The sequence below is a fragment of the Phaethon lepturus genome, unplaced genomic scaffold (assembly GCF_000687285.1).
Source record: "Phaethon lepturus isolate BGI_N335 unplaced genomic scaffold, ASM68728v1 scaffold53453, whole genome shotgun sequence".
Lineage (NCBI taxonomy): Eukaryota > Metazoa > Chordata > Aves > Phaethontiformes > Phaethontidae > Phaethon > Phaethon lepturus.
This window is the reverse complement of record NW_010528005.1, coordinates 23,668-40,204: the sequence shown is the minus strand read 5'-3', so window position 1 is coordinate 40,204 and position 16,537 is coordinate 23,668. Positions and strand designations below refer to the sequence as shown.

General features: G+C 43.0%; 1 protein-coding gene across 1 annotated transcript in view; it reads left to right on the top strand.

Moving 5' to 3' along the window:
• LOC104618044 (unconventional myosin-X-like) overlaps positions 1-16,537 on the top strand; it is a gene marked incomplete at its 3' end in the record, with an annotated part of 40,406 nt that overhangs the window by 13,182 nt on the left and 10,687 nt on the right. Inside the window, exons 3-10 of the mRNA XM_010283531.1 lie at positions 5,189-5,376; positions 6,059-6,169; positions 6,258-6,377; positions 12,395-12,529; positions 13,508-13,632; positions 14,476-14,489; positions 14,614-14,698; positions 15,375-15,478. Of these exons, the coding sequence (XP_010281833.1) occupies positions 5,189-5,376; positions 6,059-6,169; positions 6,258-6,377; positions 12,395-12,529; positions 13,508-13,632; positions 14,476-14,489; positions 14,614-14,698; positions 15,375-15,478 (882 nt within the window). The remainder of the gene's footprint in view (positions 1-5,188; positions 5,377-6,058; positions 6,170-6,257; positions 6,378-12,394; positions 12,530-13,507; positions 13,633-14,475; positions 14,490-14,613; positions 14,699-15,374; positions 15,479-16,537) is intronic.

The window sequence follows — 16,537 nt, the reverse complement described above, 5'->3', positions numbered from 1 at the left end:
AGAGGGAGCAGGAGTGTCTGTGGTTTGTGACCAAAAGTGTTTTGGGAGATGCGTTATCAATGTAAAATGACAGTAAAAATTTAAAAGTGGAAAAAGAGTCCAACCTTTTACTATGGTAATCAGAGAGCTGCATTGGGATTCAGGCTGAATAACTCAACTTTCATTTATTCTTGGTTTTAAATTAGCGGTGATCTGATAACAAGTTGTTGCTGGTTTAGTCTGTAACAAAGTAATTCAAAAGTCTGCGTGTGGTTGGGTCTGAAGTGTTGAGTTGGTCATATAACAGAAAAGTAAACTGTCCCGTTCATTGCCACCGATTTAAGAAGTCAGGCTTGTGGTAGGAGCTCTACACTGAAATACCCCTCAAACTATTTCAACTGGAGATCTTTAGAATCGTGTCTGGTTGCTAGTGCTCTGGCAGATGTATGAGCATTTTTCCTATTCATAACTGCTTTGGAGTGCTTTCGTTGAAATAAGTAATTATTGACTGCAAGAATCAGATTAGAAACTGCAAAGAACAAAGAGAAAGTTTAATTTGCTCTCTTGTAAGCAAAATAGAAGTGATTCTTATGTGAAAAAATAGTTTCTGAAATTTCATCCAAACGGCTGCCTTGTGACGTTAGCATAATAAAGTAATTTAGAGATCCGACTTCTGAGTGTTAATTGCTTTAATTTTCCCTATGATGATGCCTGGCGCAGAAATAGCATTCAGGAGACAATATCCACTGAACAGTCCTGTGTTTTCTGCGTACCTTTACACCGGTTTAACTTGCTGCTAAGGTGCCCGCACTTGCAAAACCAGAAAGTCAGCCCTCCAAGAAGGGGGTTGCATTGGACGGCTGCTCAGCCCCCAAGGGAAGGGAAAGCAGAGCCTGACAAACAGGGAGGTGAGGTGGTTTTCTTCTGCATGTGGGTGCAGGTCATGCTGTGCCTCAAGTCCCTGGCTTCGTGCCTTTTAGAGGTGCCAGGGTAGAGGCTAGCAGGAGTAGGACCTGCTGCTTACAAAATACTGCTGCTGGTAAGAGCATGTGATAGTTACTGGATGGGAAAAGTACTAAGTCTGGAAGTGATGTAGGAAACGATTCTTACAGCAGATCTTGCTACTGTTGAGTATCCCAGGGGAAGTTTACAAAGACTTTGGGAAGATTTGTCTTTTCATGGGAACTTTTTAAATAATGGGAATAGTTTTTAATAATGGTGCTGCTTCAGCTCACCAATATCTTACTGAGCTACCTTGGGTTAAGGTGGAACTTTGACTTGGGCCAGCTAACTCCTAGGTAGTCCGTGCAGATACCTAGTTGTGGCTGCTTCTGGTTTGGATTGTGACACTTGGTAGATGATAGATCTGATCCACTGTGTCTGTGAAGAATATAGCTTTTTTGTGATCTTGCCTTAGGATGAGCAACCTGTTTTTTGAGGGCCTGACTTTGTTGTGTCTTGTGTCATTATAATTTGGTAGCAATTTGTGTACGCATTTAACTTGTTCTGCAAAGAGGTAATGTGTACTTAAAGCACCAGAAGACTGGAACCACAAAATTGGAGCTATTTCAGCAGAGGTTGTGGTTCTTTACGTTTTGTTGCTGAAAGAAAAAGAGAGAAAGAAGGAATTTTTTAAATGTGACATGTCCTAAGAGTTACTCCATAAGGTGATTTAGGAATTGTTTTCACCGGTATCATTTCTGCTATTCACGAGGTTTCTGTCATTGCCATTATACAGTACTTCTTTTCTCTATGATACCTTCCATGAATTATGAGGCAATGAAGCTATCTGACTTTATTTAATAAAAAACTTCTCTTATTCACAGTAATGACTAATATTCTGGAAGTATTTACATAATTTTTAAAAAGTTATGCTTAAGCCACGTGAAAGACTGTCTCATGTTAAACAAGTCTGTGCAGAAGTGGGCTGCTGTCACCTCTTACGATATTTACCATTTAAATCAGAGAAGCAAGAAAAGTTGCACTGTAGCCATCGGTAGTGCAGTTTTGCCAGTGCTTTATCACCAGAAGATCAGGGAGCGTGGTGATCTTCTTCTGCCAGGTACTTGATCACGCAGAAGCTATAGAATGGACGCTTACAGTTACAAAGTTAGATGGTATCAAGTTTTGTGGAGATTTGGTTTTTTGCTTCTTCGCCATGGCATCTGTTGTGATAGTGTGCCTCGAGTTACTCTTCCTACATTTTAGCAAGACTTTAGTCAGACTCTAATATGGTAAAGAGGAGCAGTCTGTTTTATTGGTCATGCTTGCAATGTAGTCATGTAATTAAAAAAAAATCTTAAAATTTTGCCCCTGCAATCTGTGCTGAACTATGTTTCAAACTGAGGAAGTTTGTTTTCAGGGACTTCCTTGTCAGTTATTTAAGAACCCGTGAGGGGATGATCCCAGGAAATTAAGCTGTTGTCTTAGTGCTGTAATTGCACTGTGATACGATCTTGTGTTGAAAGGGTATCTTTCCTCTAGATGAAACCTTCTGAGCTATTGCACAGCATAGGGGGGGGGTTATAAAACTCACAGATTGAAAGTTCACAGCTCTTTATAACGTACTTGAGTTACAAGGAGGGGGAATATTCACCTCGCAGCTAATAAAATTGTCCTAATTTCAAGGACACTGCTATAGTCCCCTTAGCAAAAGCTCAAAGCAGCTACTTGTGTTGGGCCTGATGGAGGAGGAACAGGTGGATGATGGGGAATGTAACAGCAGGGTAACAGTGAGAAGGGAGAGCTGATACACAGCAATAATTACGTATTAATTGAGGAGAAGAGGAGGGAGGCAGATAGATATAGAATGTAAGTGCTGTGGAAGAGACTGACAGAGAGGAGGGGAAAACATGGAAAAAACTGGAGAGGTGGGTTTGATGGGTGGACTATTTGGTGGATGAGGAATTGGTTGGATGGTCGCATCCAGAGGGTAGTGGTCAATGGCTCAATGTCCAGATGGAGACTGGTGACGAGTGGTGTCCCTCAGGGGTCCGTACTGGGACCAGTACTCTAGTATCTTGATCAGTGACATAGACAGTGGGATCAAGTGGGATCAACCTTAGCAGGTTTGCAGATGACAGCAAGCTGAGTGGTACAGTTGACATGCCTGAGGGACAAGATGCCATCCAAAGGGACCTGGACAAGCTTGAGGAATGGGCCTGTGTGAACACCATGAGGTTCAACAATGCCAAGTGCAAGGTCCTGCACATGCATCAGGGCAACCCTCAGTATGAGTACAGGCTGGGGAATGAAGGGATTGAGAGCAGCCCTGCTGAGAAGGACTTGGGGGTAGTGGTCCATGAAAAGCTGGACATGAGCCGGCAATGTGCCCTCGCAGCCCAGAAGGCCAACCGTATCCTGGGCTGCATCCACAGCAGCGTGGCCAGCAGGTCGAGGGAGGTGATTCTGTCCCTCTACTCCTCTCTCGTGGGACCCTACCTGGAGTGCTGCATCCAGCTCTGGAGTCCCAAGCACAGGAAAGACATGGACCTGTTGGAGCAGGTCCAGAGGAGGCCACCAAAATGACCAGAGGGATGGATCACTTCTTCTGTGAGGACAGGCCAAGAGAGTTGGAGTTGTTTATCCTGGAGAAGAGAAGGCTCCGGGGGGACCTTATTGTGGCCTTTCAGTTCTTAAAGGAGGCTTCTAAGAAAGATGGGGACAGACTTTTCAGCAGGGCCTGTAGCAATAGGGCAAGGGGTAATGGTTTTAAACTAGAAGAGGGCAGATTTCGACGAGATCTAAGGAAGAAATGTTTCACAGTGAGGGTTGGTAAAACACTAGCACAGGTTGCCCAGAGAGGTAGTAGATGCCCCATCCCTGGAAACATTCAAGGCCAGGTTGGATGGGGCTCTGAGCAACCTGACATAGTTGAAGATGTCCCTGCTCATTGCAGGGGGGTTGGACTAAATGACCTTTAAATGTCCCTTCCAACCCAAAGATTCTGTGATTCTGTAGGGGAGCTGATGGCTGCTGGGTCTCGGTGAGTGCCACCGCAGTGGCTTGCTGAAAGAGAGGACGGCTGCAGGAGGAGCACGTGGGGCTGGGTTTCTGTGGTGTGCAAGATGCTGCTCGCTTTATCCAGCTCTCTCTGGGTAAGGTGCAGTGGCGGTGAAGAGAGCCCCAGTCCTGCTGTCAACTTCGCAGGTGGTTCCTGTCAGCGATGAGAGGGTTGACTGCCTGTGAAGAATCTGTCTGTACACGGGGACCGTGTTACGGGGCTGGAGGCTCTGCAGCCCGGCTCTTTGCACGTCCACAGCAGGGCTGTTGAAGCCAGGTGTCAGCTTCCTGCCCGTACCCGCAGAAAGGGTGCTTAACAAAATGGAATTAGTATCACAGCGGTAGCACCGCACACACCATATGATATATCAATTAATTTCACATGTCCAGAAATGTACTGGAAATTCTGGAGGTAATGTGCTTGGTGTTATCTCCTACTGCACTTATTTTGATTTTATTTGAAAAATACAATGAAGACTGAGAAAATGAACAGCAGCGCGAAGAGACTGTTGCAAATGATCACATTACCACAGCCTAATGAGTTAAGGCAATGGGATTGGGCATAAGCAGCTACTTGGGTGGTTTTAACGGATGTGCTGTCTAATTGCAATGGGATAGAAATGAATGTTTTGTCAGCTGCTGCTGTGCATCGAAATAGTGGTAAATTAAGTTGCAGAAACTCAATGTTTTAGGAACATCTGCCAGTTTGCGTGCTTTTCTTAAGGCCTGCTATCATGTAGGGGTGCTAGTGTCTACAATAATGTCTGATACTTCCATTTTAAAAATGAGGGCCAGAGAAGAACTTGGATGCTCTGGATGGACATTTGGAGTTTTGCATCACTACTTGGGACCTGTGGGTACAGTCAGGTTTTAGCAAGTTCAGCAAGTCCCTAAGAACGCGTGAGAAGCAGCTGTAGACCAGCGCTCATAGCCACCGCCACGCAGCTGTACGCGGCGCTAAGGCGGGGGTACGTGCTGTAGGGAGGCTAGGCATGAAAGTACGGGGAAGGTGGAAACAAGGTTTGCCCTTCTGTTGCTTTTGTCAAAAAGAAGAAAGCTGGGGCGGGGGGGAAATACTAGCCACCTTTTTCCGAAGGATTGCTGGGCTTTTGCAAACGTGTATGTGTTGCCTTTCATTTGGGAAGAGTGTTAATCTGTTTCACCCCGTCTGTACTAACAACTTGGGGGGGGGGCTGTGTGCTTGCAGACCTACATTGGCTCGATAGTTGCCTCTGTGAACCCTTACAAGAGCATCCCGGGACTGTACGACTGCGCCGCCGTGGAGCGATACAGCAAGCACCACATGGGAGAGATCGCACCTCATATCTTCGCTGTGGCAAACGAGTGCTACCGCTGCCTCTGGAAGCGCCACGACAACCAGTGCATCCTCATCAGGTAAATGGCAGTGGCTGCTGCTTGGGTGAACCTTCCGAAGTGATTTAGGAACACGGATTTGGGCCACGTGGAAAGGAGAACTCTAGAAGAAAGAAGGCTTTTAAACCATCAGAGTTTTGGGAGACAGTTCTAAACTCGCTTTGTGGACCTCTAACAAAATGTTAATCTTTCTTACGCAGCTTACGATTTTATTTAGTGAAAGAATCTATTGTATCTTTGTGCATTTTTTGCTACTTACCCATCTGATTCTACCGTAAGTGCTTTCCCCTCCAGTTTAAACATCCCTGTGCAAGTCAGTAGTTTCTCACCGCTAGACCCTGAACCCTGTATTGAGAGGAAAATTAAAAATAACCCACCAGTCTCGAGAAATTAGGTAAACAAGAATAGCAAAAGAGAAAATTCTCCACATTTCAGCCACTTCTTTCTGCCTAATTAGCCTTCCTTGCTTAATCTTGTTGTGCGTTAATTTAATGGTGATTTAATATCTTCCTGTGTGATCCACTCTGTCACTGGTATTTAGGATCTCACTGCTCCCGAACGAACATAGAGAGCAGTCGGCAATTCAATAGCTGTTCGCTGCTTTCAGCTCCTCTTTCCTTCTTGCTCCAGAAGAGCCGAAAATGAAGCCAGCTTTTTTCCTTTTCCCCTGCCTGCCAGCTCAGCTGTGTTGGCTCACACGCAGGTGGAGAAAACCGAAGCTGTGCCCGCCGGATTGGGAGGAGCAGCGCAGTGGCGATGGCAGCGTGGCACCAGCCGTCGGGCTCCGAGCCAGGGGTGATGCTCGGGCTGGGGGGTGAGAGAGCTTGTGTTTCCTCTCCCTCCCCTCTCTCACTTTCGCAGTGTTTTTGCGATTAAACCTGTTTGCTCTCGCCTTCCTGCAGCCTACCAGCACAAACTAAATGTGGAGAGCTCTTCAGACACAAAGTGACACGATTTCAGCTGTCTCCTGACTTCTGTGGGAGCCCTTGTGACAGCCGTGGGACCACGGCATGGGACAGCCGGTGGGGCACAGAGGGGATGAGGCAGAGCGAGAGCAGCACCTTTTGCAATAGGCAGTTTCTACTGGCATTTAAGATCACGGGGCCCGTTTGCAAGGCTTCCTGGCATGTGTAGTTCAGCACCCAAGCTGTTGTTAGAAATGTGGATCCGATGCAACACAACTAGGTCTGGTTCCAACTTTCTGCAAGCTCTCAGGATGCAGTGCCCCTCTGCCCTCGCCTGTAGGCAGGTTCTGCCTGGCAATGGTGCACAGAGAGATGGGGCTGCCTGTGTTTTTCAACTTTCTTCAACTGTATTCTTCCTTTCCTTTTCTTTTTTTTTTTTTTAATTTTATTTAATACATAGTGCTGTACATATAAAGCTGAGTCCAGATGACACTCCAAGAAAAAATTAAATGCACAGAGATCTTTAGCTGGCCTGGACTGATGATTTTATGGAGTAACATCAGGTAGTTACTCGTGAACAGCCCACATACCTGAATTTTGGGGACCAAAATAATTTCTGGTGCCTAGCAGGTGGCTGTTGGTATTTTTGTTAATTCCACTCTGTACTGGCCTGAGTATTTTACCTTTCCATCCAAGCTGCCAGGAGAGAAGCAGGTTGTGTCCTAAAAAGGACATAAGCAGAAGTCTCTGATGTTCCAGCGGAGTCTCCAGCAGTCCCTGCTCTGTAAACCATGTGCCTTGGTACAGATAAGCCATAATATGGAGAAGTTTCGCATTAGCAGTCTCTCTTAAAATAGCTGACAAGCCATAATATGGAGAAGTTTTGCATTAGCAGTCCCTTTTAAAATTGCTTACTGTGGTCATGAATAAAAACAATGATCTGTGTAAGTTCAGTGTTTCAGGCAAGCACTGTAATACAACCTTATAAGGGTGTCTCGTTGCTACAGAATATGAAGGAACATGCAACTCGGAACAAAAAATAAAAAGTCAAATCTAGTTTCCTAAAACACTGTTATCTGTTGTATCTGTGAAGGAATCAGAGCAGGATTTTTTTTTAAAACTAATGAAGGTTTTCAGTAGCCCTGATGAGGTTTAGAAAAGTCCCTGTGATAACATACTTATTTTGGGACATCAGAAGTGGAGGTATAACAGTGAGCTTGTCATCTTCAGCATCCTGGTCATTCCTGCATCTTTTACTGGCTTAGAATTAGGTGTTGCAGCAAGTTGTCGCCAGGCTTTCTTGGTTACTACTGGCATTTGAAAAAAAAATGGTCGAGTGAAGCTCTGCATGTCTGAATTGAGGCAAATATTTTGGTCTTTTATTTAATGTCAGAGATTATTAAAAAGGAAGATTTTATTCCATCATGAAAACACAATAAACATTCACATCCAATTCAAGTGATTGAATTGTTCGTGCAGGCTTCACGATCTGATGTGCACTCTTCACCTGCTCCTAACTTTGGGATCTAAAAACTCGTAGCAAGTTGGGGCAGCCCCATGAAATAAGGTAGTGCCTGCGTTCTTACCATCCTCTGGACTTGAAGTGCCCCCTGCTGGCATCCCAAATTAGCTCAGATTTGCTTGGGAGCTGCTTTCTTAAGGCCTTGGGTTCAAAGACCCGTGAAAAAGCTTCTACCGTTTTGAAATGCTTGGGGTATTTGTCTGCATGGGGTAAGATGAGAGGGTTAAGGCAAGAACCTGAATTAAAAGTGTCATCAGTAGTGACTCAAAATGTAATATAAATGCGAGACCATTTTTCCAGTATAACCACACAGACCAGAAGTGAAAATACAGAAGAGATGATATTAAACTGAGTCATCCAAAGATGCTTATTTATTGGTCTGTTTTACACAGACTTATTTTAATTCATGATAATGCTGCATTAAAATGACTTAGCAGCCTAAAATGTCAACAAAGTGGCACATTGAAGAAGCTGTGCACAACCAGTACATCAGAATATTTACACAGTTGTGAAATGGTATTTTTGCTCTCCCAGGATAAAAATTGCTTATTTGGCTATTGAACTAGAACTTTCATGTGGACAAAAATGTCTACACCAATGAAGTTTTATGTTGATCTGAAGCTTACCACAGAGTCCAGTTTCATTTAAAATAGGAAAAAAAACCCCACAGTTAAATTTGATGCTACAACATGTAGACATGTTAAAAAAAAAAAAATCTGATTTTTCAGCTGTGTGCCTTGGCAAGGAGCATGAAGGGTGTCCATCTTACTTGAGGAACAGCCAAACACCTTGTCCTGATGTAGGGAAGGGACTGAGTTCTCCCATGATTAGCTGATGTTTACAAGTTGGGACCAAGTTTAAACCCTGACCTCTTTATTGTAAGAATAGGAAAATATCTTTAGGCATTTTTTTTGTTACTGCTCTGTTTAAGGTGGCCTAGTCCATACACAAGCAAAGACACGCTCTTCTCTCAGGTACAATAGCAGCTGATCCACTTTAAAGCACTAGAAAAGAAGTGTAGAGCGGTCAAATGAGCAGCAACAGTCACCCTGAATTACATTCAAGTCAGTGCTGTGAGTGGGAAATCATAGTCTGACACCAGTTTGTTCTTCTCGTTATCATCCGATGGCCTGACATTTTTGTTCTTGTTCAGCTTGAAAATCAATGTGAACCAAAGTAGTCTTTGGATGATACCCAGACTTGTGATGAGAAGATATTCTTACGAGACTGACACACCAAAATTCACATGTGTGTTGAAGAACTGTGTTTGCAGAGAGACCTCTTTTGTCTGTGTGTATCTGTCTTTGGGGTTTTAAAGCCAGCAGACAGAACTGAGAAGTGATTGAGAGTAGTGTTGATGCCACCTCACTCACGTTATGTCCTTCAGAATGACGAGTCTCTCTCAGTGACCCTTTTTTCCACTGCAGCAGTCTGGAGTCCCGGCTGTTGTGCCCTTAGCGAGATGCCCTGTGTAGAACAAGTCATGGAGAAAGTCTAAAGATCTCCTAAGTGGGGGCTTTGTGGGTTGCTGTCACACTTAATATATTCACAGTACTGAATGTAGTGATGTGGAATGAGCTGGGCACTTAACTCGTGGGGTGGAAAGGTTGCTGGAAAGGTTGGCTGTGCACTAAAAAATTCACCCTTTCACTGACCTTGGCAACTTCTTGTAGGCGTAGGCTTTCTAAGGAGTCTGAAAGATTGATCCCGCTTAACCTACTGTTAGTGTGTATACTGTAGGGTTGAATAAACAACCTAAAAGTTTAGCATGCTTGTTCTTGATTTTCATCTCATTAATAATAGCTGTCTTTTATAAAGCGTTTTGTAAAGGAAAAATGCAGAGCCAACTTGATGCACATAAAATTATGGATCCTGAGCTGAGCAACACCATGCAGGGGTGAGATCTTACTGTTGTGCCAGAGGGCTCCAGGAACCCATCCACTCGGTGCCCAGTAGTAATTTTAAAACTAAATAGAATAGAGTGGTTACCAGTAAATTAATAGAGAACATTGGGTAAATCCACCTTCTGCTCAATCTGGAGTTATTAGACAGAAACCTTTTTCCCCCCTTGCTTGATATCTAGGAGGACTTCGTGAAACTGACGGTGGTTCAGAGAACAAAAAAGAGTGATCAGAAGTATAGCATGGCTGATGGTGGGAATGGCTAACAGAGACAGGCACCTCAAACTGAGGAGGCTATCCATGAAGTCATGCACAGCAGGGAGCGGGAACGCTGGGATGAGCTGTTGGTTTCTCCTTCCAGTATGAGAAGTAGGGGGCATTAAATGAAGCTAAGAGGAGGCAGATCCGAAACAAGACACAGAATCATAGAATCAATAGTTTGGGTTGGAGGGGACCTTTGAAGGTCATCCAGTCCAACCCTCCTGGAATGAGCAGGGACATCTGTTCATATGCTTTTTAAGGAAGTATATCTAGAAACTTACGGAAGATAAGTCTCTCAAGGGTTACAAGACACATGGAAACCAGATTTAGATCAGGAACCCTCTGAACAGCAAACAACTGGAAGCTGGAAGAACACAGAGGGGAAGTATCACATGTCTTCTTCCTTGGGCATCTCCATTTGGTGACTGTCTGAGATTGGACACTGGGCAGGTAGATCTTTGTCATCATCCAGTTCTGAGCCTCTCCTGTTCTAAGAAAAAATCAAGAGCATGTAATTGTATATAATACCAACTGTACCAGAGATAGGCACAGGAAATACTTTTCCATCAGCTTTGAATATCTCACTTGTAGAATTGCTCTCAATTACAGTGGGGTAACTCTCTGCTTCCATAGAACCACAGGTGCTCCAGAGCATGGGACAGAGGGTGGAGGAAGGATGGTATCAGTGAAAGAGCTGATTGTCCCCTTTGGCACCCATATCCCTGCTGCTGAGCTCCACACTGCTCAGAGGGTGAGAATTCAGGCAGAAATAGATATCTATCACTTGGATGATTTTTTGCACTGGGCGAGGATAGTGCAAGGGTTTGTGAAGCTCTTTCAAAACTAGTAGTAGAAATGTTTTGCTAATTCTTTAGTGTACAAGGAACCAGTATTAAATATGGGGAATATTAAATATTGGCTTTGTTGGCGAAGAGGCATGAGTGGGTGATGCCCTGCAAAGAGAAGGGAACAAATACCGAAAAGGCCAGATGCCAAGGATAAAACTAAATTAAAAATACTACAGAATTTGTTTGAGGTGGTGTAAGTATGATGGATGAATCATACTTGCTGGAACGTATCAGTGGGTAGCATATCTTATATGAAGTTTTATGAAACATTTTAAAGACTCTTTGATTCTTCTTGTGAAACAGTTAAATCTCAGCTACAACGCTCTGTGTCTCATTATGTTTTATGAATGCCTCTTCCCTGATTATTTTTGTAATTGTTGGCATTCATTTGCAGGAAAATGCCATGCTGCTTTCTTGGGCTGTACTTCTCTTCTTTGCTTTTTACTAGAAAGCATCATTATACTTTGCTGTAACCTAAAATTACAAGGGTCACCACTCAGCAATGGTACAACAAAAGACTGTCAAACTAAGCTTGCTCCACGTGCCCAGTTGGGCTCCATCAAAGTCAGTGACAAAACTCCCACTTGCTACAATGAAAAGGGTAGGATAAGACCAAAATGTACCTCCTTTCATTGAGAGTAAACTGGAGTTAGGCACAATTTAGGGAAACTAGGAATTAGGCTGCAGATTAGGATATAATGCTATGACTTCAGATGAAAAGTAAGCAAACTAGACAAACTTTAACCACAAATTATGTTTCTTAATGGCTCATGGTGTGCTTATAATTATAAGGCTACATAATTGAAGGGAAATGATATTGAGGAAATGAGACAAATTTACACCTTCCTTTTTTAGAGCGTCAGTTTTGAAGAGAGATTCAGTATGTTGGCTTCTGTTTGTATCAGCAAGATGATTGCTTATTAACAGTTTGTTTTTAAAAAGTCAATTTAGTATTATTAAATAGCTTTGTTCCGCTGTGGATGAAGGTAAGAAGTTCTACATCTCTGATGGTGACGAGAGGTGAAAATTGTATATTTTGAACTCATGTGAATCTGGTTTATTTGGATGGGCATATAAAAACTTTAAGGAATATGTAGCTCACTAAGAGTATCAGTATTAATTATACTGCTAGCCTTCATATGTTTTAATATGCATTGGTGTCTCTAACCTCCTCCTCCTCACAGCAGGGCTCCCCTCCTTAGCTACATTGCTGCAATATAATCCCAAACTTTCCCAGCTTAATTCATATTCTGGATTTTCTCCCCAACTATTGCCATGCCTTTGTTCTAACTTGGTTTTCCCATGTTGGTGAGAATTGTTGGGTAGTTGTTTGTATTCAGAGAGCTCTTCATTGCCTTGTGGGTGTTGTGTACATCCCTACACAATCAATGCCTTGAAATGCTGTCTGAACAGTGGTATAGAGCCTAAAGATACATTTTGTGTTGAATGTCATATTCGGTATTCTGTTGCCATTTGAATATCATTTCTAATCACCCCAGTCTTCCTGACCTCCAGTAATTTAGAGTTTGGAGGGCTGGCCAGCCAGAGGGCTTTTTGCCTAGCAGCTGGAACTGTGCAAACACTTTCCTCCTCTTCTTTCAGTGGTGAAAGTGGTGCTGGTAAGACGGAAAGCACTAAGCTGATTCTCAAGTTCTTGTCTGCAATGAGCCAACATTCGCTGGAGCTGTCCTGCAGAGAGAAGACCTCCTGTGTGGAGCAAGCTATTCTTGAGAGCAGGTATTAGACCTTTCGATACACAGGTATTTTTTCCAGAAGACATAAGCCCTGTCATTAAAAGAAGAGCTTGCAATGTAATTAAAGATGTGGGTGCATTTACCAAACAATAAACTGAATATTGGAAAGAGGGAAATTTTCCATTAAACAAAATCACCTGGCTGCTCTGGAGAGTTGTGAGCACATTGGGGTATCTTAATGAAGCAAAAAGATGCAGAGTTTTGAAATGGGCAATGCTTTAGTGGCAGCTTTCATTTTTGTTTGGGACTGAATTCAGAGTGAGGGAAATGGGTGATGAGAGGGAGAAACCATTGGTTTGGTTTGTGTAGCCTGAGGATAAGGTAGAACAAGATACAGCATGGTGAGGATAAAGTGTGCAAGCGGTAAAAGCATGCTGATGAAAGGGAGGATAAGGAGGACTGATAAGACGGATGAGTAAATGCATCAGATAAATTGGACACACTCTACGCAAGCAAAAAAAAATCTCTGTGTTCAAATGAAGTAACAGATGGTTCTAAACTATTTAAAAACAAAGACAATTTGAGATGCTATCACTTTTGTTTATCATGCTTCATCTCTCTTTTACCTGTTGTACCTTGATGTAATTATTTTTTTTAATTGCCTTAGGACAAGGACTATTTTCTCTTTATCTGTGTAGCAGTTTGCATGTGCTGAGATTTCTTGTTTCTATAATTTGACTACTTCAATGAGAATTCTGTGCATCTCTTAACCAGTTACAGATTAAGCCGCAGAGTAGTTTAGTATGATTAATCTTCCCATTGCTTGAACACTTGCATCTTTTGATAGAAAATTGAGATGCCCGTTGTTAGTAAATTGAAAATAATCCTGAGAACGTAGGCTTTGGCTGAGGAGGGTGTCAGAAGTGAGCTTTTCAGAGTGCTGTTCTTTTCACCAGTGCCACGTGAAACTGTTGGTGTGCTGGTCACACGTTAACGCTCTTACTGTTCTGTATTTTCACAGCCCAATTATGGAAGCGTTTGGCAATGCGAAGACTGTTTACAACAACAACTCAAGTCGCTTTGGGAAGTTTATTCAGCTGAACATCTGTCAGAAAGGAAACATTCAGGGAGGAAGAATTATAGATTGTATCCTCGTTTGGTGATTTTACCCCTGTTTGTGGGCAGCCCCCATGTACCTTCTCTGGAGGGCTGAGGGAGAAGTGGCTCGTCCTTGTCTGTGCTTTCACCCCATCCTGAACATAGACAATTAAATTGAGCTGATGTAGGTGGGAAAGGGAAGCAGTAACACCAAACTCTGTGTGTGTTTGTGGCGGGGTGGGATGTATATTGCTACTGCTAGCGTGGCTCATGTGCGTGTTCCTACGTAGTGAGCTAAAACAGCCTGAGTTCTTGGGCATAACTTCAGTTGTCAGCTATTTCCCTCAGTTTTTATATTTAAAGATAAGCTTCTTAGTTTCTGGAAAAGTACTTGAATGAGCAGAGCTGCTGAATTTCTGCAGTGTGAGCATGGGTGGGTCAAATCCTTGGACCTGTGCATTTGGCACAGCTGGACTATGAGCCAGCTCCACCAGAGTACCAGAGTTGTGGGGATGAGGGATATACCGAGGTGATCCTACCTAGTGTTTTGAACACAAGCTGATTTTGCAGTGGGACAAATTTAATCCTTAAAGCTGTTCCCAAGCTTTAGGGAAAAGTAAAGGAAGGCAGATGCTCCAGAACATGACAAGTCCAGTTTTGACGGGATGGAGGAGAAGAGGGTGTGGGAACATATTGTTACTGGAACGGCTGCAGTATTATCGTTGTTGCCACTTTATTCGTCTTGTTATGGCAGGAGGCATGTTGTTAAGAAAAGACCATGATGCTTTTCTGGTTATCTCAAATGGAGGAATTAAGGAAGATTATAAGTAGCTTGTGCATGAACTACTTTTTACTTTATTCCTTGACTGAAGTTCTTCTTCCTGACTATAGATTTATTGGAAAAAGTAAGTTGATGTTTGCTTCTGCTCAGTTAATTTTGTTTGATTTAATATTTTCTTTGAAATTGTGGATAAAAAAATTCTTCTTAAAAATGATTGCTTAAATGGAAACTATTTTTTACTTTGACAGAATCGTGTAGTAAGACAAAACCCCGGGGAAAGAAATTATCATATATTCTATGCTCTGCTGGCAGGGATAGAAGAGAGAGAGAAAGGTGAGTGGCAAAGTGCAAGTCACACAGCTGTGGTGGCTCTCTGGTAGCAGTCAGCCATGGTGACAGCAGTGGAGAATTTCACTGCAGAAACACACTAACCTAACCAGAGAAATAGGTTATTTATTCAGCCGGGGTTCAATGAGAGAGGATTTGAGCTCAGCTTGATAAAGCAACCTGCTTATTTGAAGAATGTCACCGAGCTGCCGGTAATTTTTCTCCCAGCCTCTGCTGTGGCCCTGGGAAAATTACTTGGGGACAAACATGCTTCATTCTGTTCAAGCTGGATATTTTTGCTGGTACTAAATAACTCCACGGCAACAAAGAGAAATAATTCTGGTTCCTCTAATCTTCTCTCATAAAGAATAAATCCACTGAACAAAAGAAATGACATTTGTGTTTGTGCAAAATTGCCTAAAGCTGTCTCCGCCTCTCCCTTTGGGCCTGCTGTCTTTGCATTCTAGAAACTAGAGTTAACTCCATTGTGCAGCTAAATAAAGCAAAAATCCAGCAAAATAAAACCCTATATCTGTTTTTAATATAAAACTTTGTTTTGTGCATGATCATAATTTCTGAGCAAATGAATTGTGAACTATTTAACTCTCACATAGTAATTTGGCGAGTGACTTTGATTTGTTGGGTTTTTTTTCACTCATCCTCTTTTCTCTCATCTCATTAGATGCTTTTTACTTGTCTGTACCGGAGAACTACCACTACCTGAATCAGTCTGGATGTATAGCAGATAAGACAATCAGTGACAAAGATTCTTTCAAGGAAGTCATTGTGAGTTATTTCCCTAGTTCTTTACGCTTTAAAAGCGCTGCAGGTGCAGGCTTCTGGGGCCCATTGGACACAGCAGGGGACAAAGCCTTGTGTGTTACCTGCGCTCTCTGCCGTTCTGGCTCTCTGTGCAGCTCTCGCAGAACTAAGCTTACAGGGATTTATGTTTTCTCATAACACTTCACTGTCATTTTGAGCATGTCTTTACTTTCCTTACCAATACTTGATTTTCACTCTGTCATTTCAAAATGTGCTATAATTTAGTGAAACAGTTAAGTTTTGGAATGAAAACAGTATCGGTTAGGCAGGCAGTAAGGCATTTACATGCCATTGCCCTTTCCTACATTGTTTTATATTACCAGGTGCGTCTGCTTCCACTGTTTTTCCATCCTAGAGCTTTGCCCAAATCATGTAGCATCTGCTGGGTCAAGTCCACAGTGCAGCACGTGGGGAGCAAAGCACCTGGGCTTCTGTGACTCTGTAAATTGCAGTTGGGAAATCTGGTTGTATGGAGTAACTTACACAGTAGAGTTGAAGAAAATGTAAACACAGATGAAAAGGATGGAGACCTTCTCTGAATGGCTTTATGTCTTATACCCACAACAATTAGTCTATGCTGATTGCTAGGTTAATTGCTAATTACTATGTCACCAAGGTGATATGTGTTAGATTTTAAAAATCAGTAAAAATAATGGGTTTTATGGCCTTCAGCAAACTATTTTTGCTTAGCTGTGTTAATCTGTTCATCAAATGGACAAATTAATGTGTAGTGGATGCAGCCGTTATTTTTAGTGTAAAACATCCTCATCTAGTATGGTGGGGCAGAAGGGTGTTGGAAAAGTTGGTGACTTACCTACATCACATGGCTTAAGCTGATTAGCATGACATTTAATTTGTGCTAATCATCCTAGGGTAGGCAGGCAGAGCATGAAATCAGCTGGGCAGATGATGCTTGCGTGCTGCCCACAGCCTGGGCAGGCTTGGAGCAGGGGCTGAGGCTGCCAGGCTGCGTTCCCAGAGCGGGAGGCAGGCAGAAACCCCGCGGTTTGCCCTCTCCTGTCT